Source organism: Falco peregrinus, chromosome 6 (genome assembly GCF_023634155.1).
Source record: "Falco peregrinus isolate bFalPer1 chromosome 6, bFalPer1.pri, whole genome shotgun sequence".
NCBI classification, from domain to species: domain Eukaryota; kingdom Metazoa; phylum Chordata; class Aves; order Falconiformes; family Falconidae; genus Falco; species Falco peregrinus.
The window spans coordinates 13,037,548-13,059,482 of record NC_073726.1 but is presented as its reverse complement, the minus strand read 5'-3'; the positions used below and the strand labels follow the sequence as shown (position 1 = coordinate 13,059,482).

The 21,935-nt window shown below is 40.2% G+C and overlaps 1 protein-coding gene across 1 annotated transcript in view; it reads left to right on the top strand.

Annotated features, from left to right (window-relative positions):
* CFTR (CF transmembrane conductance regulator) overlaps positions 1-21,935 on the top strand; it is a 91,800-nt gene that overhangs the window by 56,572 nt on the left and 13,293 nt on the right. Inside the window, exons 18-23 of the mRNA XM_055808629.1 lie at positions 49-128; positions 4,959-5,109; positions 6,218-6,445; positions 8,564-8,664; positions 16,361-16,603; positions 20,250-20,405. Of these exons, the coding sequence (XP_055664604.1) occupies positions 49-128; positions 4,959-5,109; positions 6,218-6,445; positions 8,564-8,664; positions 16,361-16,603; positions 20,250-20,405 (959 nt within the window). The remainder of the gene's footprint in view (positions 1-48; positions 129-4,958; positions 5,110-6,217; positions 6,446-8,563; positions 8,665-16,360; positions 16,604-20,249; positions 20,406-21,935) is intronic.

Below are 21,935 nucleotides of genomic sequence, written 5' to 3'. Positions count from 1 at the left end.
GTTAAAATGTTTGACCTTTTTTTTTATCTTTTTTTTCTTAATTCATAGGTGGTATGCTTAACAGATTCTCAAAAGATACGGCAGTACTGGATGACTTACTTCCACTTACAGTATTTGACTTCATTCAGGTTTGTAGAATAAAAGTTCTAAATTTTCCTGTCTTATAGCACTCTGAAGTTTCAGTCATACATCATGCAAAAGAAATCATATTATTAAGAAGAAATAACAACTGGAATTAAATCCCTTTTCCTTTTTGCAGTCTGTATATCTATTTACATAGCTACTGATCTTGTATGTCAACTTCATTGCTTCTTTTTTGAGTACTTGCCTATATGTACCTCCACTGTTTGTGCAAACCTCTTTTAGTACTCGGGTTCAGAAACATTTTTGCCCCACAGACCCCTACAGTACAAGTATCCCTGCTGCTGCCCATATTCAACTTCAAAGGTATAAAGGGCATTTCTTAGTTTCTGTGAGTTATCTTGTCTCAAGATTAATGTTTTTTCATACTCTCCTTTGATTGCATTCAGTCATTTTCATGGCTTTACCTCTTTAGGCTCTTCCCAGTTTACTAACATAACCCTTAATTTACTAGTTCTCTTTTGTTGAATATATTCTTGGGGGTTTTATTCTTTTATCTTCTATGGAAACTCTTCCAGGCTTGCTTTATTGGGCAGTTTGACCTATGATGATGCATTTTCACATCTCAGTTAGGCAGTTCTGCTTTTTATTTTTCTTTTTTTTAACCCTTTTTTTCTTTTTTTTGTTTTCTTCCCCCTCCTTTTTTTTTTTTATAGTTTTTTTTTTCTTATTCACAAATTTGACTGCCTAATTTTATCTTTTATCCTTTGCATCTTTGCGGCTTCTCCTGAGTCTCTGGGATTTAAGCTGAGTCTGTCAGGCACTGGATAACTATTTGTCATGGAGAACTTCAGATGACTATTCCTTGGGGGGACTTTATATCCCTAGGAGCTGAAGAATATTTTCTGGATGGAAAGGCTTGTTTCCAGCATACCTCCTGGGGAACTCCATGCATCTTCAGTTCTAAATGACCTTCCAATTCATCCACGCTGAAGAGAACATTGAAGAAATACAGTGATAAAGGCAGTTCCTGTTTTTCTCAAGGAGGATGCCTTTGCTTGCTCCCCATCCTGCCTATTCTGAGACTTCATCTGTGTGGATCCCAGCACCCATCATTGGTGTCCCACAAGTAATACTGCAATGCCAGCTTTGCTGTAGATAGAGTTAGTTCCCAGAATATTTAAAAAATAAAAGCAAATCTTCCCTGGCCCCTCTGTTCTTCTCTGCCTTTATTTAGGAGGTATGCAGGCCTGCCTTAATCATCCTTAATCAGCAAACACTCTGCTGCACAGATTGCCTGTCTCCATCTGTGAGTTTGCTCTGTTTTACAGTCCCTACCAACATGAAAGCCTGATTAAAAAAAAAAAAAAAAGTTTTCCCTATGTGTTTGTTAGTAAATGTTAACTTTGGCTCCTGATTTTAGAGAGTCTAGGGCAGCTCCACATGAAGAGGTTCAAGGACATTACAGCTCTACTTCATGTTCTGTTGTGTCGTGAAGATTTGCTGATTGAGTAAGCACGGACATAGAGACCTTCTCTGAATCATTAATGCCATCTTTGGTGTGGTGAGAATTCACTACTGTCTTTTCTGGTGTGGCCATTTTGTTTCTTATATTTTGGATCTGCCATGGGGATGTTATTCCAAAATTACTTTAGTTAGTCTGTCTCTACATTTCAAACTCTTTACAAGAAACTTACTAGTTTTTCATGTTTTCAAAGATATGAAAAATCCCTAGATTTGGCTTCTCTGTTCTGATGCCTTTCAGAGGCTAACCTACACTCCAGTGTCTTGTAGGTTCACCTCTGTCTTCTCAGCCTCAACTGCAGAGACTCCTGAACCTTATTCATGATAAGCTGCCCTATCTTCCCAGGTTCTTCTGGTGAAGATCACTGAACCTACTCACTGTCTTGAATGCTTTTTATTAGCCATCCATTCATAAAGATTTCCTTCTTATCCTCTATAGATTCAGGCTTGTTTGGCAGCTTTGGACTTCCACGGACTCTGCTAATGAACAAAGTTGGATTCCTCTGAAAGACACAGAAACGTTATTCATATGACTTTCTCCTTCTGTGCTGATTATTGCAGTTACAGAATGCGGAAGGGACCTCTGGGCCTAGGGCCTGGGACCTCTTCTCCATCCCCTCTGCTCAAAGCAGGTTTATCTAGAGCAGGTTGCTGAGGGCCATGTTGGATTTTGGCCATCTCCAAGGGTGGAGACTACATGTTCTCTTAGTAACCTGTTCCAGTGTTTGACCATTCCTACAATAAAAACGCTTTTTCTTATGTTTAAATCGCATTTTGTGCACTTCAGCTTGTGCTTGTTGCCTCTTATCTTCCCACTGGGTGCAGTTGAGAAGAATCTGGCTCAGGCTTATTTGCTCCGCACCAAATACCTGGTGGTATTTATATAAAGAGAATATAAATTTTAATATTATTTGCATAATACACAAATTTATAATTTATATAAATAGAATAAATACTATGAGATACTTATACAAAGTTATAAGATTCCTCTGAGCCTTCTCTTAAGGCTAGACAATCCCAGCTCTATCAGCGTGTCCTTGTATGTGAGACAGTCCAGTCCCTTTATCATGTGCAAGACCTTTCGCTAGACTCACTCCACTATGTCTGTATTTCTCTTGTACTGGAGAGCCCACTCCAGATACAGTCTTGGTGGTGCTGAAAAGAGGGGAAGGATCACCTTCACTGATTCTGACAGTGCTGCTGCTCTTGGCCTCCCTTGCTGCAGGAGGATGTTGCTGCCTCGTGGTCCGCCAGGACCCCCAAGGCCTTCTCTGCAAAGCTGCTTTCCAGTCAGTCAGCCTCCAGCCTGTACTGGTGCATGTGGTTATTCTTTCCCAAGTGCAGAGATCTACAGGAAAGGTTAGCTTCTAAACATACCGGGGTGCCTAAACCTGAGTCTGGTGGAGATGGAGACTTGGTCTCTGCTGGCCTTCAGTGTATGTTCGTGTAAGTTCATCCTTCTGACTTCGCAGCTTTTCCCAAGAATTTGACACAAAATTTTAGAGCTAGTTGGTTGCCTCTTTTCTATGAGAATGAGCTAATTGTTATCTCTGGCTAACTCCTTAAGGACACTGCCTCCTCCTCTGTTGCAGCTGTGGATGTCATGGCATAGGTTTTTTTCTTAGGGCTTTTATGAACATTAGACATATCAGGGGGCCTTCCCTTTTAGGGAACAGGGCTTTTCATCCAGGATGAATAAGGCTTCAGGATAAAAGAGGCCAGGGTTACTCTCCAGTCACTGGGATATACCCAGTTCCCCATAAAAGAAGAAGTGTATCAACCTTTACATCAATAATGAGACAGCATCTGTGATGTTTTCTCTGACAGCCATCCAACCTTGCTTCCATACATCTTCGGTATGAACTGTAGCCAGATAATGTTTGCAGTAGCATTACCGCTGGTTTTAACATCCATCTCGGTTACTACCAGTGCTTACAGCGGGGTCATCATTTCTTGGAGGTCCTTCATGTGAGACGCTGCTAGCATGTATTGCTTGTCCCCAAGGTTTAATATAGTCACACTCAATGGGTCATAGGGAACTCACTGGACTTTTATACTTATGGTCATGACTGGGTTTCCCTGAATTATAAACAGTTATTGGTTAACCAGATTGACTTCTGCAGTCGTTGCCACCCTGAAACCTTGCTGAATTGCTGTCTCTGCCACCAGCTGCATTTTCCACTGGAAGCTTGGGGACAGACGCAGAGGGAAGCGCTGGAATGTGTGTCCCCATCTGGCCTCTGTGCCAGGCTTGAAAGCTCAGCACCTGGGGTCACTGCAGTGCAGTACTGTGGCTCTTAACCGGGCTACATAAGCCCTCTGCTGCCATTCCTCCACCATATGCCGATGTAGCTGGCTTGTGTGTTCAGTTTTGCCGCTGCCTTTTTAGAGAAGCTGTCATCATCTGTTTGACTTAACACTTATTATGTGTTTGGAGTTTATGAAATAACACAGACACCCTGACACAAAGCAGAACTTTGCTATTCTGTGTCCCTTGATATACTTGATTTTCATTAGATTTAGGTATGAGATAAAAACAGCCTAGTGCTCAAGGTGCTTCTAGAGTCAAAATCAAGGCCTGATCTAGCTAAATCTGTCTGGAACTACTGAGGATGAGGTCTTTATGAGAATGGTAGTAGCCTCTGGTGGGTTAAATAGATTAGGTCTGAAATGATTTTGTTCTTTTTGAGTTATCTTTCACCTTAAAATACTTTTTTTTTTTTTTTTTTTTCCCCCTGAAACTGCTAACTTTTCATACCACAAGTCCTCTTATGACTTATTTCCTGTGTCCAGATCAGGACAAGTAGTAGTGCTAGTTTCATACATGGGTTACAGTCCCTTGAGCAAGTGATGATGTGTGGCTTCCCACTTTTTCTGACCCTCAGAAAAACTGCTTGGCCCAGAACCTGCAGGAGACTGTCACTCAGCTCCTGACGGTCTGGCATACTGAGTCCAGGCAAGACAGGGACAGCACTGGTAAGTCTGGGAGGTGCCTGCAGATATTGCAAGTGCTGTTCTTACAATTTTAATTGGAGAGTGAGTACCTGGCTGCCATTTTTTTTTTTTTGGTGTGGCTTCATAATTTAGAAACCTGCAATACTGGTTGTACTACAGAAAACACTTCTTCCACCTGTTAGAAAAGATGGCAGCTTATTCCAACAGGTTACGGATCTGGTCTCAGTTATTCATGATCTTTTCATGGAGGTTTGTTCTCAGCTGCAAATCTTACTTAGTTTAGCACTTTGTTTGTTGAAACAATACATAGTTGCCATGGGAAAAAGATTCATCACCAATCTCTAGTCCATAAAATGACAAGTTTACTATATCAATAGTATTTTTCTTTCATTCTACAGTTAATACTGATTGTGATTGGCGCTATAACAGTAGTCTCAATATTACAACCCTACATCTTCCTGGCATCAGTGCCTGTGATAGCAGCCTTTATTGTGTTAAGGGCATACTTCCTCCACACTTCTCAGCAGCTGAAACAACTGGAATCTGAAGGTAGGAGCAGCAAAATTGGTAGACTTCTAAATCCACAACAAATCAATTGAGAAGTGATTCACCTTTTCACCTCTTCTTTGCCTTTTCTCTTGCAAGATGCCATTGCCTCTGGGAGCAGAACACGTATTTCCTTAAAGCCAGTGCTGTTACTGATCCAGCCAATACTGAGTGCTCTGCTGCCAAAGAGCAATGGAGAAGATCTTTTTAAAGCTGGGCCTTATCACCACTGCAGCTGAAAACAAATGAAGTCCTGGCACACAGTTTTCTTGAGAGTAAATATAACTTGAAAACTTGTGGTTACATTTGGTATGTGCCCTATGAGTTTGTTTCTTTATAAGAAAAATTTAGAATGGATATATCTTGATTGCAAAGAATTCTTTTTTTCTGAATACCTGATTTGATGAAATGGCCTTCCTCTCCCCTCATTAAAAGACTAATGTGTTCCCAGTAAAATGGAAAACCTCATTCTGAAGTGTGAGTTTGCAGATCAGGCACTGTGGACTGGCTTTATAACAAACTGGCAGATCCTCAGCAAATCAGTCCTGAATCTTAAACATGAGTGACCATCTTCCATTTTACTTAAATGTAATTCTGAAGTTCCTCAGATAGAAACCTAAATTTCTTTGATGTTCACGGGGATCCAGCATTGGCTTACCACTTTTTACGTAACGCGAGATCTGCTTAAAATTACCATGTCAGTACAGTTGAATCCAGAGCATTAAAGTACTCTGGCTGTGCTAAAAAAAAAACTTCCACCTGATGGAGTTATCAGAATTGCAGGAATTCATTTTGGCCGTGGAGGAGCCACCTTTCTCTTGTGACATCTTACAGCAGGCCAGGAGCTTCCCAAGTAGTATGCTAACTATGAAGAATTAATGTGAACCATTCCTGGCAATACGCTGAATGGAATTTCAACCCATTTGTGCAAAGGCTGCTGTTGTATATCCTGTGCTAGGATTGCTTCAGTCATGTACTCCAACAACACAGATAGATTAAAGACTGACAACAGTTATACTGCTGTGAGTTAGAGCATAGGGCTGTGTATTAGCATTATATCAAAGATATTTACTTGAGTGTTTATGATGTTTCTAATTTAAACACTTCACAGCTCGGAGTCCAATATTCACCCATCTTGTTACAAGCTTAAAAGGGCTGTGGACACTGAGAGCATTTGGGCGCCAGCCATATTTTGAGACCTTATTTCACAAAGCCTTGAACCTACACACAGCAAACTGGTTCCTCTACCTGTCGACGCTGCGCTGGTTCCAGATGAGGATAGAAATTATTTTTGTTGTTTTTTTTGTTGCTGTGGCATTCATCTCTATCATAACTACAGGTATGGTAACTTTACTGGAGTACTGAAATGGCAGGCTTCTGCTTTTGTTTAACAGCTCAGCTTTAGAAACTTCTAAGGGCAATAGACTGTTGCAAAATTTAGCATACATCGGAGTCACTGATTTAAGTATGTCATAATAGTAAACAATTTAATTAAAATAGAATTTACACCATTATTATCTGCAATCTGATGTTGTAGAGGACCCATTAAAGGGATTAATCTGAAAATATCTGAAGGGACAGAACTTTCCTTTTCTTGACTGTAATTGCTGTAAAATTATCTCACGTGTTTTAAACCCCATTAATGTAACCATATCAGTGTAGTGAAAACCTTGGATGTTGATTATCATGTGTACAGCTCAAAGTTTTTTAGTAAATAGAAGTTAATGTTCCTCTCATTTGTAAATGGCTGAGACATGCAAAGTTTTAATGATATTTTAAAGCCACACCAACAGCAGAAATACTCATCCAGTTCTTTAATTACCAGCCCATTGACTCATTTTCCAATGTGAAGTTTTGCAGGTTCCATTCAGAATCCCCTTAAAAATGGCTCACCACTCCTAGTAAACCCAGTACATAACTGAGGATCACTCTGTACCTTACTTGTATTTGAAATGCTGCCATGGCTGGCCAGGCGTAGCCAGTCTCCAACAGGCAGAGAATAGGAGAATAATGTCCCCAGAATGATGGAATAATTCAATTCTGTGGAAAAACTCAGCAGGTTTAGCTACAGATTACTTCAAACACAGTTTTTCATTCACTGTGCTCTTGTTATGTATGTTTTTTTTATTTTGATTCTCAGGCATTATTCTCTCTCAAGTTTTCCACTGAACTTTGTGTGCAGAATCTAGATGCAGTTTCGATACTGTGGCCATTGATGAACAAGAATTTGCTGATTTTGTGAAGGAGGTTTTTGGTTCTAACAATATCCAAATTTCATTTGATCATACTTCAGTGTTGAAAAGGAGTTATATAAAAGCATACATTTTATCAAATATTGTGTTGTGTGTGAAATGCTATTTTCTATTTCTTGTATAAAGAACTCTTCTGATTCTTAGGAAAAAAAAAATCTAACCACACAAATACTTCTGTATGAAAATATGGATCTAGAGTACTTTTGTTACAAAGGAGACGTTTAGTTCCCCTAAAATTCATAGAGAATGATTGCTGCCTTTCTTATTTTTTACTTTGTGCACTTAGTAGTATGCAGGTTTTTTTAAAAACTTTCTTGTGTACTGTTTTTCTGGATAATTTATTTGAGAAAAGGGGTTAGAAGCACTTCTTTAAAACATGAAAATTTGTAATTTTGCCACCATTGTAAACTTTACTGTTATAGGTAATAGATCCTTGGAGCAACCGCTAAGTTCCTTTTCTTCATCTGTCAGCTTTCAGGAGGATTATTTTGCTTTTATTGTTTATTTCTATAATTACTCTGATAATGAGATCTCTATAAACAAAACAGGAGGAAGTCTGATGATGAAAGCCATGGAAGAAATGGAGAAATCATAGAAAGGCATTTGGTTTAAATTCTCAATTTCACTTAACACATAATGAGATTAAAAATCAACAGTGGAGTAGTGTAAATGCTTATATTGTTTTTATGAACTTATAAAGGAAAACCCCTGGAAAATCCCATGGTGGTTAAAGCAGACAATTAATGCAAAAGAATTTATATCTGCATGTTTGTGGAACAGTAAGGAGGACATGTCCTCTGTTTGTCCAGGAAATGAACGTATAAACCAGTGCAACTATTTTGAATTTTACAGTTGTTCACTCTGTTGTTTTAGTTAGATAAGAGTAATTTCACAGATTCATGTGAGCTGGAAAAAGGAAATTGAAATCAAGATTCCAGAGCCTGATTCTGTTTACAGCTTAAGTACCCAGATCTAAATTTTTCTTCTGCCAAAACAAGACCAGGGTTTCCAGTGAATTCAGTGCCAGAGCCAGGTGTTTAACTTATGATTAAACTGTCAGTCCTTTGTGTAACTAACAAATCCATGGTTTCTCCAATGAAATAAAAGGTAATGTGAATATGTATTTAACATGTATATGCTAATTTTGTGATTTCTATTGGCTTTTTATTTACGTATAAATTGAATGTGTTTTTTCTCTTCACCAGGTGATGGGCCAGGTAGAGTTGGAATTATTCTTACTTTAGCTATGAACATCATGGGAACCTTGCAGTGGGCAGTAAACTCAAGCATAGATGTGGATAGTTTGGTAAGCATCAAATGCACTGTGCTGTGCTTTCTTTTGAGGAATTGCCTTATTTTGTTGATGATGGGTGTTCACTGAGTTATTTTCAGAGTTGGATATCAGGCAGATGTGTCAGAAAAGTTGTCCTCATACCTTTCATAGCAACCTACCAGCTTTGGCACAGCACAAACTGATTTTTTTCTATGATCAAAATTTTTCCTGGACTAGAATAGGCAACAGCAAATAATAGCATTTGAGGATTCAGATTGCAGATGTAGCAGTGATGAGAAAACTTCAAAAAAGCTGGGAGCTGTTTTGTTATGGTTATATACCTTGCCAAGGTATATAATATACTGAAGGACTTTGCACAACAGATCACAACGGATGTCTCTGAGGTCCTTCCACGCAAAATCAATAGCGATTTAAAAATCTGGCCTAGACTTCCCTGGGAGTCATCTTCTAGTTTTGTGTACAAAACTTGCTGACACAAGGCTTTGGAGTTGTACATGTTTACCCCTTTAATTCGTGTAGTTAGCCTGTTAGTTAGGATAAGAGAAGCAGACAGGAAACTCGTAAAAGAGTATGTTTGTTCTTGCAGTTTTCATTATACCTTATCTTAAATGTATGAAAGTTTTAGATGTTATTTTCAAATGTAATAGTTCTTTCTTTATACTTCAGGCATTCTAGGGTTTATTTTAGACAGAATTTTTGTAACAAAATACAGTAGCCTTATAAACAAGAAAAATTTCTGAGAAAAAAAAATCTCCCACATCCAGTCATACTTTCTCTGAACTCTAAATTAGCTTCTTGAGCCAACTATTACAGTATTGGAAAACAAATAACTTTTACAGCAGATCTAGGAGATCGTTAAATCCTGATTAGTTGAAATGAGTTGTCATTTAAAAAAATAATTGGGGCAGACAGTGACAGTGAAGGAATATATGCCAGTTCAACATATTTTAGTAAGTGATTCAACCAGCCTTATCCTGAAGGAAATCCTGAAGAGCCCCAAAACTGGGAATTAACCACTTATACATCTAATCTCTTGTTTAGGCGTGTGACTGGTGATAGTCCAGAAAGCTGACTGCCGTTCAGGGACACATATTTTCCCTGTCCACCGATTGTTTTATGCTGACTCTTTCTTTGCTTGTTATAACAGCCTGTCTTGAAGGTCAAGTGCTTTGTGAAAGGCCTTCTTTGCCATAACCGCAATACATGCGGAACAGCAGTTGTGTGACTGATAATGAAGTAAAATGTGCTGTTGGTCAGGCACGACAGTGACAATCAGGTCTCATTTATAAACTCCTTCTTAGCCCTGTAAGGCGTGATGTGATCACTTTAAGCACAACAATCTGTATAAGAATCATGTGAACATATTATACAGCTTAATACAAATTGAAAGCCTTTCAGAAGAGCGACAGAAAGTCTTCCTGTAGGATTCAGAAGGTGCTGGACAAGCTAGTGTTTTAATAAAGAACTTCCCCTTTTTTAAAATAAGGTGATGTTAAAATATCATCTATTAGTAGCAATAAGGAAGTAACTCCCTTTCCCCTGAAAAGCAAGTCTCAAGTTGCATTATATATTTGTGAGTACTTTTCTTGTATTATTAAGACAAACTACCGTACGGAGCGCCAGTTGCATTATGTTAATGATAGCCTTCTAAGGCGCATCAGTTCATAAGTAAGTCCTCTGGACTTCTTTCAGCAGTGGGTAGCTGCTCACCCCCATCCCATGAACTTTCAGTTATCCCGGATGACAAACTGATACTGCTGGCAGGATGTTTTTTCTGACATTCAAAAGCTGCTCCTGTGCACAAAGAGAGTAAGAATAGCTTCGTGGTTTCAAGACAATAAACCTACTTCCCTGAGTGATGCAGATGTATTATTTCCCACTCTTTGTATTCTCTGCATTTAGCGCTTCCTTCTTTAAAGTATTTTACAGTTACTTGGTTACAGATGTCCTGCAAAGGCTTGCATGTCTGCCTGCCTCAGTAGTCTATTTGGTTATACTCTATTTTCCTCTCAAGGGGCACTTTGAAGCTCCCCACAGGACCAGACTGACTAAAATTGAGACATCTCCATGTGTCTCCAGTTACAGCTATACACACAGTGCTCTAGAGGACATCACTCTTGCCCTTCCTTGAGCAGCTGTGACATCTGTACTTACAAGCCTGCACACAAGCACGCCTGAGTGTATAGCACGTTTGTAGGTAGCAATTTTTGGTTGTCAGATAAGCTGGAGCAAGTGATTGAAACCTCTGTGCAAGGGTGTATCTCCTATAATGAGCTTGTACTGAGTTGTTTTACAAGATATACAAGGTGTGGGTGAAATCAGTGAAATAAATGCAAGCAAAAAGACAAGAGGACAGGAGAATAAGGAAGCAGGATCACATGAAGAAGGAAAAAATGTACCAGCCAAACAGATGAGTAGGTGGCAAATTGGATTTTATTCCGCACAGTCTCCTTCTTGAGCTTTCCGTGACACTGGCATACATATTGAAGAACTATGACTTTCTAGGTTGGATTTTGTTTTTACATACACAGATATTCTCTTTGAAGCAATTTCTGTTGAACTGGTTTAGCTTTAGCTGAAAGATCCCCATTGTCTTTTAATACCTCATAATGGTTTTGGCATTTTGTTCTCTACAGCCCTGATACTTTATCTGCTCTGCTTTTTTTTTTTTTTTTTTTTTCCCAAACATATGTGGTCAATCTGACAGCTATCCATTGTTTCATTTAGAGCTACCAGTTAGGCTAGATTTATCTTTTCACTTTGATCATTTCTGCTAATATCCCTTTTTAGCTGCTTTTCAGTCTTTTTCTTATCCCTCCAGGCAGTCTTGTAGTATTTTTAATTTTTTTCCTTCATAAGGAAATAGAAAATAAGTTTTCCAGTAAGTGCTGCTTTTACAGATAAGCATTGGCTACTCCCAGTGGACTGTTTTAATGCTTTATAACCTTCTCCTTCACTGATGTGTATCCTGTAGTAGCAGCGCTATAACTGGGAAGGACAATTTCTTTTATCGGGGAAAGAGAAAATGCCATGCTTTTACTGTTGCCAAGATTACTTATGTAAGGAGATATAAAAAGAATCCCCCAAAGAGATATTAAAACTGCACTTGCTAAACCTCATAGTGCCCCACCCTGTACAACAGGGATGCTGAAAATTGAAGTAGTGCATAGTAAAGAAGAGGACCAAAGAAAAAATTAGGACTGTAAAAAAGAATGGTGCTTTTACAGCTCGTTTTCATGCTTTTATTTTCCCATGCTATTACTCTAACCTGTTCATTTGTTTTTAATTTTTTTTTAACTAGGACATGATCTTAATATCCTTTTTACTGTTGTCAGCAGAAAACCTAAGAACACTGTTAATGTCCAAAGTTTAAGTAGACTGAATACTTGACTGTGAAATCTGCATCAGAATGACAATTCTCAAAGTGAGGTGTGGGTCATTAGGAAGGGAACAGAATCAAGAAAAATCTCTTAGAACATTTCCTTTTCTGCCTGCAAAGCAGTGTGAGAAAGAGCAAACAAGTCAGTAGAAGTTTGACATGAACTAAGTATTTAATTTTTGCAGTTTGGAAGAGGAGTATATGTCCTATAAGTGCACCCAAAACGTAACAGCAGCAGATGTGAAACCTCGGTAAAACTATACAGTCCCCCTGCACTGACCCAGTTTGTGCAGTGACTTAATGCACAGGGGTTTTTTTACAACATGAGCCACTGGACAAACCTCTCGTAGGATCCCTCAGTTGCACTTTCCAGAGAGCATGCTTTTGAGGAAAGTTGTTGAGCACTGTGTGTGTCTGGTCTGGTGGGAGTAACTGCTCTCTTTCCAGCAGAAGAGAATATAGGGCCTGATGAAACTAGTTGTATTAGATTACTTGTAAAAGCATTACTTCTTCCACTTTCTGGAAACACACATTACATAATTACATTATGAATTCTCCTTCAACATCACGAGGAGTTGAAGTGATATTAAAGAGAAAGTAAAGAATTTTGCAATGTTATAAAAGTCTCAGTTAAATACAATTAGGCATGGCTAAAAATAGTGTATTATGCTCTAGACACTTTTAGATGGAAGTAGTAAATATACTCCTTTATTCTAAAGCATTCATGAAAGAATGTGAATATAGCAGGCACATTGCTGATAGGAATAATGGGTAAGAAACTTGCTGTCACCTACACTATGCCTGTCATTATGAATGACAGAAGACTTCTACCTGTGAAAGGAAGAATGGATATCTTTGTAGAACGTTACTGACATTTATGCTGTATTCTGCCCAGATCTAAATCGTAATTCAAATTACAGAAGCAGGAAAGCATCCTTTTGAATTGATTTAAAGTATTAAGCTGTCTAAAATATCTGCATATGTGATGTGACTGACAAATCTGTCAGGGGAGCTGGGACATAGAGATGAAATTTTCTGTTGTAAGAGAAGGCTCTTTGTCCAGCTGGCTTAATAGCAGATTTTAGCTAGTGTGCAGTGGTAGGATCTCTTGGCAATTATAGGGAATCCCTGCCAGTACAAACATTCATAGCTCTTGATGAACCCAAGAAAGACCTTCATTTCTGAAGTGGCGATATTTCTAGGAAAATAAGATTTCTGAAAACAAATGTACCATCAAACACCAATTAAAATAAATGCATGGAGCTCATTGTGGGATTCACTATAGACAGTCAGGCAGGAAGAAAACTGCCAGTCTGGTCCAAGGTCTTGCTGTTTGTGTCACTAAAATGAGGTGACATTCATATAGCAACATGATGATGACCATACCTTTCCATCTTGCACAGTGGTTGAGATGGAAATTGTAATTGGTAGTCTTGGGTGTTAGCATGCATTTTAAAAACTTGCACCATAATTGTATTTCAAGATGCTGAGATGTAAGCTGTGATCCCAGTATTTCCTTGCATTGTATATAAATTTGCTTCCACATGGAAAATCCACCTAACATTATTTCAATCTGGATTGAAGACCAGGAAGGAATGGTAATTCATCAAGTCGAATCACTTTGCAGAAGGAATACAAAAGCAGTTAAACAAGGTCAAAGTTGTACAAAAGGTTTTCCATAATACCACTAAAGAGAGATATATTACTGGGAATACAGATTAGAAAACAAATGCTAGTAATAAGCCCAGATATTGCTGGATGCAGTAGCTATGCATTTATCTATCTATTTCTTAATTTATCTTGCTAAATAATTCCCGACTAATAAGAATTTACACTATCTTATAGTATAGTCATGTTGTTTACAAAGACAAATTTTGGTAAAATGAGGAATCTAGTTAAGTTAGTTGGACTAAGGCATTTAGGAATGTGAATGTAAAGTGAAGTCACATCATCTTCAAGTCAGGGGCTGAAATTTGTTTCTTGAATAGCAGGAGAAAAACAGTAGGAATTTTTAGAGACTCTAGGACTACCAGCATGAACAATTCACTCAAAGTATATTAGAAATCACAGCCTCTACAGAATGGATTAGTTAACCCAAACAAGCTGTGCGTTAGAGGTCAAGAAGCAGGTAGAGAGACTTGATGAAAACAGAGTTAGACTTACAAGTGGCCCAAATTCTGGACAAATACTGTATCTTGGTTTTCAGTAAAAGGGCAGTGTTTAATCTGGGGAGTTGAAAGTGAAGCAGAAGGTTGAAACAGGATTTATAATACCTGAGGTGGAAATTATATGCAAAAACCAGTCTAGCTGCAGGTATGCAACCAAAGTGCCTGAATTAGAATCCTGTTCTCCCTAAATTTCCTGTACAATTTGTGGAGGGACATATACACCACCCAGGAGTCAGTCCATCTAAAATCAGTCTTCAACTAAGTATGACTGGGTTCTGCAGTTGGACATTTCAGTTAAACATGTGAAACCAGCCTGGGACAATGCTGCCCCGGATCAGGTGGCCCCAGACATCCCGTCCTAGCCTTCAGGAAGAACTGGCTGAGAAGCTGGAGATCTAGTAATGGCCACTTCAAATGAATCCACCAAGCTGGCAGTGGGGGTGTCATCTGATAGAAGAACAGCTGTCACTTCTGATTAAAAGTCACTGATGCCACCATCGTTCGTTAGTCTGATGGCAGCAGTCTTTAGAAACTGTTTTGAAGAAGCAATTAAGGATGCAGTGCTTACAGAGTGAATTCGCTCAGGTTTGCTGCCATTAGAATTGCTTCAGACTAACCTGATAACCGTGTTCAATGATTTGTTTTCCAGACCAAAGTAATGTAGTGGATCTCATTTGTCTTCAGGAAAGCACTGAAGCACTGGCTGTGGCTCTGTTTCAGAAATTGTATAAATGAAGGTGATCAGGATTATTACAAGAACTGTAAATTAGTTAATGAGTTAGAAAGGAAATGGCATTAAGCTGTAAGGAAGCTACTCTGCAAAGATTAGAGTTATGACTGAGCTCGTTTTAATCTTATTTTAATGCTCTCAACAAAGAAAAAAAAAAAACGTGTTGAAGAAATCTGCCAAAGGCACAAATCAGAGAGGCAACATTAGCATGAAAGATCCTGGGAGCTGAAAGGTATTAGGGGACCTCAAATGGTAGATATAAAATAGATTTCAGTAACCAAAGTGCAAAGGCTTGAATTTTAGGACTAAAATAACCTCTGTTGGAAGTAAGGATCTCCTCGGTTAGCAATGGCTATGATGGAGGAAAGCTTGGCTGACCACTGTTCAGTCAGAGGGCGACTATTAGATATGACTGTGAAGAAAAGAGCATATGATCCTAGGATGTGTTAATGGAGAAATTCCTAATATAGACAGGAAAGTATTGATGCCTTTGTACAATGTCTTTGTGAAACATCACCCAGAATGTTGTGTACCTTCTGGTCAGACAGAAAAGATTAATTTGAACTGGGATGTTTGGAGAAGGAGAACAGATGTTAAGAAAGAGGCTTAAACCTGGATTTTCTTTAGTCCTGGAGAACAAAGTGTAACTGGATCTAAGGTAGCTCTCTGTAGATTAATGGGGAAAGTGGCTAGGAAAAAGAACTATTTGGGATTTAAAAGTCATAAATTTACAAGAACAAACTGGTTCATAGACTTAAAAATACATTTTCTGACCACCTGAGCAGTGAAGTTCTAGTGAAGGAGGTAAATTAACTATTTATTAATTGACCCTTGACCCATTAAAAAAGAAAGAAATCAAGAGATTCCCTTCTAGTCCCATGCTCCTTTGAAAATTTATCAAGAGTGCTGCTAGCAACTTCCGTCAAGTTCATGAACTACAGGACTTACCGATACATACAATTAAAGATATAAAGTTAATTCTCATGGAACTTCTTACTAATTTTTTTTTAAAACTGAAGTAATTTCTCATAAATACTCAGATGTTCACGTCTGGCGATTGTTCCGCTTGATGCTACCGCTTTACTTGTTTCAAACTCCACACAGTCTGCTGATCTTTGGAGATCGATCATTATCCAAGGAACTTCAGTTTTTGCATTGGGCAATCCCCTATAGGAAGAAGTATTTGAAGACTCCAAGACGGCTTTCCGTTTACAAAGGAAGCAAGTGGAATCACATGTTGGATCAATATCAGTAGTACAACAGCAATAGAATCTCGAGCTCTATACCAGAAATATCCCACATTTGAGAATTATATCATGGTATAGCTTACACAGAGAAGAAACTTGTTGTTCTGGCTAGGAATTAGGAATAATTCAATTTCATTTGTTTTGTATTAATTACAATTAGAATATTGTTTGTTTTGATTCATAGATGCGGTCCGTCGGACGAATATTTAAATTCATTGACATGCCAACAGAAGAGACAAAAACCATTAAGCCACAAAAGAGTAACTTGCTTTCGGACGCCCTTGTGATTGAAAACAGGCATGCAAAGGAAGAGAGGAACTGGCCGTCTGGGGGCCAAATGACTGTGAAGGATCTTACGGCCAAATACGGTGAAGGAGGATCTGCTGTGTTAGAAAACATTTCCTTTTCGATAAGTTCAGGGCAGAGGGTAAGACACTGTTTTGTTGTGTTTGAGCTGACTTCTATTAAGCTTAACTATAGAAGTGTCATTTTAAACCTATTCATTGACTAAAGAGTAGGTTGGATTAAGTAAGATTTTGTCAAAGAAATTGTCACCAAAGTACTAACCTAAAGCACCTGAAGAACAGAAATGTCTTGTGTTTCTGAAAAAGACTTCACCTGTACGATTATTTGCTAGAAATGGGAGAAAAAAAAAAAAAAGTAAGGAAAAGCTGCCTCAGTTATAGAAATCTTGAGGCTATTTACACCTCAGTGAAGCACAGCAGGGATCTTTGCTGGCCATGAGGAGCAAAATATACTGATAAAACACAGATGCAGCAGTTCCTGTTTTTTATTCCTGTGCTTGAAATTGTTCGCCTTTTCCTAGGGAGAGGGAAGCTTGCTGGTGAGCACAGGTGCTGGGGGCAGCCTGACCCAGGTGGAGCAGGGCATGAAAGAATACCAGCTGCCGTGCCAAGGGTAATGCACTGCTGGCTCTGATGGCCAGAGGGTGGAGGTGCCGTCTCAGCTGTTTGATGAGGGCTCTAATCCACCCTGAATTATTATGTCACAAACTATAAACAGCTCTACTTTTCAGAAGATTGTCAAACCTCTGATTAATTTTCATGCATCTTTGAAGCTGTATTCAAGAAAGAGCTTTAGTTTCAGGGCAGCAATTAGGCATAGGTTTAACACTTTGCTCTAAGTTCATGCTGAAGGACTGTCCTCTGTGTGGTGGGAAGAAAGGCTTGCGCCATTTCCTGAGCTGGAGCCATATGGATGAATAGGAGGTTTTAACACTACCACACAGATGAGAAAACAGGTTCAGTGACAACTCCCTGGCCTTGCCACGAGGTAGCTTTTCATTCCTAGTTTCAATGGCACCGGTCTCTGCCAGGTTTGCTAGATCTGCCTTGGTTTATGTGAACTGAATGTTTCATCTACTAAGATTGAGGGCACTGACATTTTGAAACCGGGGGTCCAGCTTCCTGTAGCACCATCCTGAAACCACTCTGCCTTTGGAAGAGAGCACCTGTGATTCCTGGAGCGTGGAGGTACAGGTGCCGCTGCAGTCTAGTAGATTTACTTCCTGGAAAATCCCTTGAAGCAATGGAGTATGGAAAGTGAAAGATACTTTTGTACTGTACAGAGAGGGGGCAGAGCAATTAAAACAAAGATCCTTTTTTCAATGGCCATGATTTAGGACCTGGGTCCAATTTTGGTGACGAGCCCTGGACTCAGAGGTAGTATTTCCAGAACTGGAGTGTGCCTCTTAAACTGGAGAGGATTTGCCTCTGCCCCTTAGGGAAGTACATCTTAAACAAGCAGGAGAGGGGAGAGCTCTCCTCTGCTGAGGGGGTTTAATAGAATAGAATAATTCAGTTGGAAGGGACCTACGATGATCATCTAGTCCAACTCACTGATCCATTCAGGGCTGGCCAAGTTAGAGCATGTTATTAAGGACATTGTCCAAATGCCTCTTAATCACTGACAAGCTTGGGACATCAATTGTCTCTCTGGGAATCCTGTTCCAGTGTTTGACTGACCACCCCCTCGCTAAAGAAATGCTTCCTCGTGTCCAGCCTGAGCCTACCCTGGTGCAGCTTTGAGCCATTTCCACACGTCCTATCGCTGGATACAGGGAGAAGAGCTCAGCATCTCCCTCTCCACTCCCCCTCCTTGGGAAGCTGCAGAGAGCAATGAGGTCACCCCTCCGCCTCCTTTTCCCCAAACTAGACAGGCCCAACGTCCTTAGCTGCTCCTCACGGGACATTCCTCCCAGCCCTTTCACCAGCTGTGCTGGCCTCCTCTGGACCCATTCAAGGACCTTCACGTCCTTCTTGAGCTGTGGGGCCCAGCAGCGCACACAGTGCTCCCGGTGAGGCCGCACCAGTGCTGAATGCAGGGGATAATCACCTCTTGCGAGCGGCTGGTTACGCCGTGTTTGGGGCACCCCAGGGTGCGGGTTGTCTCTTGGCTCCAGGGCACACAGATGACTCATGCTGAGCCTGCTCCCCACCAGCACCCCCAGCTTCCCTTCTGCGGGGCTCTTCTCCAGCCGCTCCTGACCCCGTTCGTATTTTTGCCTGGTGTTACTCTGTCCTAGGAGCAGAATCCAGCATTTTGACTTGTTAAATTTCATCCTGTTAATCATTGCTTAATGCTCCAATCTATCTAGATCATTCTGCAAGGCCTCCTGTCCCACGAGAGAGTCAACAGCATCTCCTAGTTTGGTATCGGCACCAACCTTGCTTGATGGTGCATCCAGATCATTGGTATATTGAACAGAACTGGCCCTAGACTTGGAGCCCGAGGAACACCGCTGGAGGCCGGTCTCCAGCCAGGTGTGGCCCCATTCAGTACAATGCTTTGAGCTCTGCCCTTCAGCCAGTCTTTCACCCAGGGAGCTATGAACCCACTCATCTCAGAGCCGGACAACTTGTCCGGAAGGATGCCATGAAGGACAGTGTCAAAAGCCTTTCTGGAATCCAGAAAAACTACATCCACTGCCTTTACTTCCACTAGGTGGGTCACAGAAGAATATCAAATTAGTTAAACAGGACTTTCCTTTTGTGAACTGATGTTGACTATGGCTGATGATTGCATTATTGTTCTTTAAATTCCTTTCAATTGTATGCAGTATAATCTTCTCCATAATTTTTCCAGGAACTGAAATTAGACTAACAGGTCTGTAGTTCCCTGGGTCTTCCTTCATGCTCTTTTTGTAGATTGGAATACAAATCTACCCAATCCATTAATTAGGTTGGTGCAACACAGTGTTTACTGCTCATCTGGTTCAGAGGCCTGAGGCACTGTTATGGAAAGGATGCCAGGCAGCAAGAAGAATCCCCTCCTTCACCTTCACTTGTATATTGTCACCCTACAAAACCAGCCCATGCTCAGATATTAGCTGTGTAAAACCCAGCTGTTGGAAAACACAGTATCTCATCATTTGCTGGTGGTTACTGCAGATACTGCTTTTTCCAGCAATAGGTCAGTGCAATCCCACGAGGGAAACACATTAAAAAACCCATAACTGTGTGTTATGTTTCTTCCCACCTAAAAGGTAAGGAAAGGCAGCACTAGCTGGGCAGGTTGAGTAGCTGCATTGCTTCTTGGGGGTGGGCAATGGCATGGTATGTGCTGTGACCAGTGCCTCAGGCCCAAGCTACCCCATTAGAAATTTCATGGTCTGATCAGAGTTAGGCTCTCTATTTTCAATTATATGGAAATGGAGTAGCTTAGCAGTGTGATTCAAGGCCACTCCCTACTTGGCTTTTGTCTGCTGGATGAAGTTTTGCTGAAGAGGACTTCGTAGCAAAAGACAGGGGAAAGGCACGAAGAGCTGCACTAATCAGTACAAGATAATATATAAACAAATTTCTGTTCTTCAGCTAAGGGTAGACTAACAGATTTTTCATCTTAGACTCACGTTTATTTTGTTAGAATTAACTGGCCCAGTGTTTTGTTCAGCCTTTGCTGTAGGCTTTTATCATTTCCAAATGAATGACATTTACTGTCCCATTGAGGGATCTCCATGTTCTCCACTGCTGAGATCTCTTAAGTGTTTTTTCTTGGTCTGTCGTTAATATGTGAGCAGTATTAAATGTTTGCTTTTATGATTTGCATTGCAGGTGGGCCTTTTAGGAAGAACTGGTTCAGGAAAAAGCACTTTACTTTTTGCATTTTTAAGACTGCTGAATACAGAAGGGGATATCCAGATTGATGGAGTCTCCTGGAACACAGTCAGTGTGCAACAATGGAGAAAGGCATTTGGAGTGATTCCTCAGGTAATGAGATTATTGTGTATTTGTGTGTCTTTATTTTCAGTGGTTCCACATCCATATGCACATAGTTAGCTTCAAGCTGGAAGCATAAGACAACTAACTGAGAAACAGAAACAGAACACAAAGATTTTGTGAAAAGAGGAGTGGGATGGATGGATGCAATGATTCTCAGCAAACTCTACTTTTTGAGGGTTTCTATGCCATTCACACAAGAACTCTTCTAGAAATGGGAAGGTGCAGCACACTTGACAGACATGTTTGCAGCCTGCTTAGCCTTGCACCGCTGAACTAGTTTGCACGTTGGTTCAAAATAAGAGAGTACCACCTGGAGGAAAAAAATAAAATACATGGTGTTCTCAGCTACTCTTTTCTAAAGCCCTACATTATGTATCACGGTTAATGTGTGGATGCTACATGTTGCCTGTTTTTCCTGACAGGCCAGTAGCATAATTACTGCTTTCCTCATATTTTACTAGACCACTAGCTGATCCCCAGCTTGGACTCATCACTTTTTTACCTGTCACTTCTCATTCTCATGGTGCATGTATAAAGGAGCACTTCATGTTTTTTATGCTTCCAGCAGTCCCAGCATATGTGAAGTAATGCCATTTCAGAGATGAAAAAGGAAGCAGCTCCTCACATGGGTTTAGGCACCCTAATACTTTCAAATAACTGGAATAAGAAAAATAGTCAAAGGAGGAGCAAACAATTAAACCTAGGGCGTCTGAGTCCCTTCCTGATGTCCCCACCATGGGATCACTGACCTATATTAGTTAAACTCTGGATTATCTGTCTCAAAAATGAACATTGTTGGCTGTATGAAGTAACATTTGAAAGTGATCACTCACTGTAAAGGTAGGAATGAAAATTGTTGGAATGAACTGCATAATTTTAATGCCATGTTTTTTATTTTTGCTGCTGAGAGCTGTCAGTCCTTTCCAGCAACACTGATACAGGAGTAATACATACTGGCCTTCTCTTCTTTAAAAGCTATACACTGCATAGTTGTTCAGCTACTAAATATACATAGTCTTCTCCATAACAGTGTTCATTCCTTTGGAAGTCTCGTGAGTGTGGCAGGTTAATTCAAGTAACAGTTGACTGCAGTCTTACCAAGGAGATACTTGTGGCATCAGGAGGCAGAAGGACACCAGTTGCAAATCAGCCTGCTGCACTGCAAGGGGACATGCAGTCTGTCCCACCTTTATCCATCCTTGAGAGGCAGCTACTAGCCTTAGAGACTGATAAGTATGGTTTGATTCTCAGCTCACTCCTTGACCGGTCCACAAGGAGTGGGCCAACCAAAGTGACCGAGGATCTCCTTTTGACTGTCAGCTGTCAAACCCTTATGGTGCAGTTCTGCCCATCCCATCTCCACAGTAGAGAAGTTGTCAGCTGCTTTCTGTGCATATTGGTTTGTTCCCAGATAGTCTACTGCCTTAGGAAGGTGGTTACTGTCTTAGAAAGCTGGTGAGCTGCAGTGAACATGCATGTGCTATGAAGCTGTTGTGCACTGACTACGTGAGGTGCTTT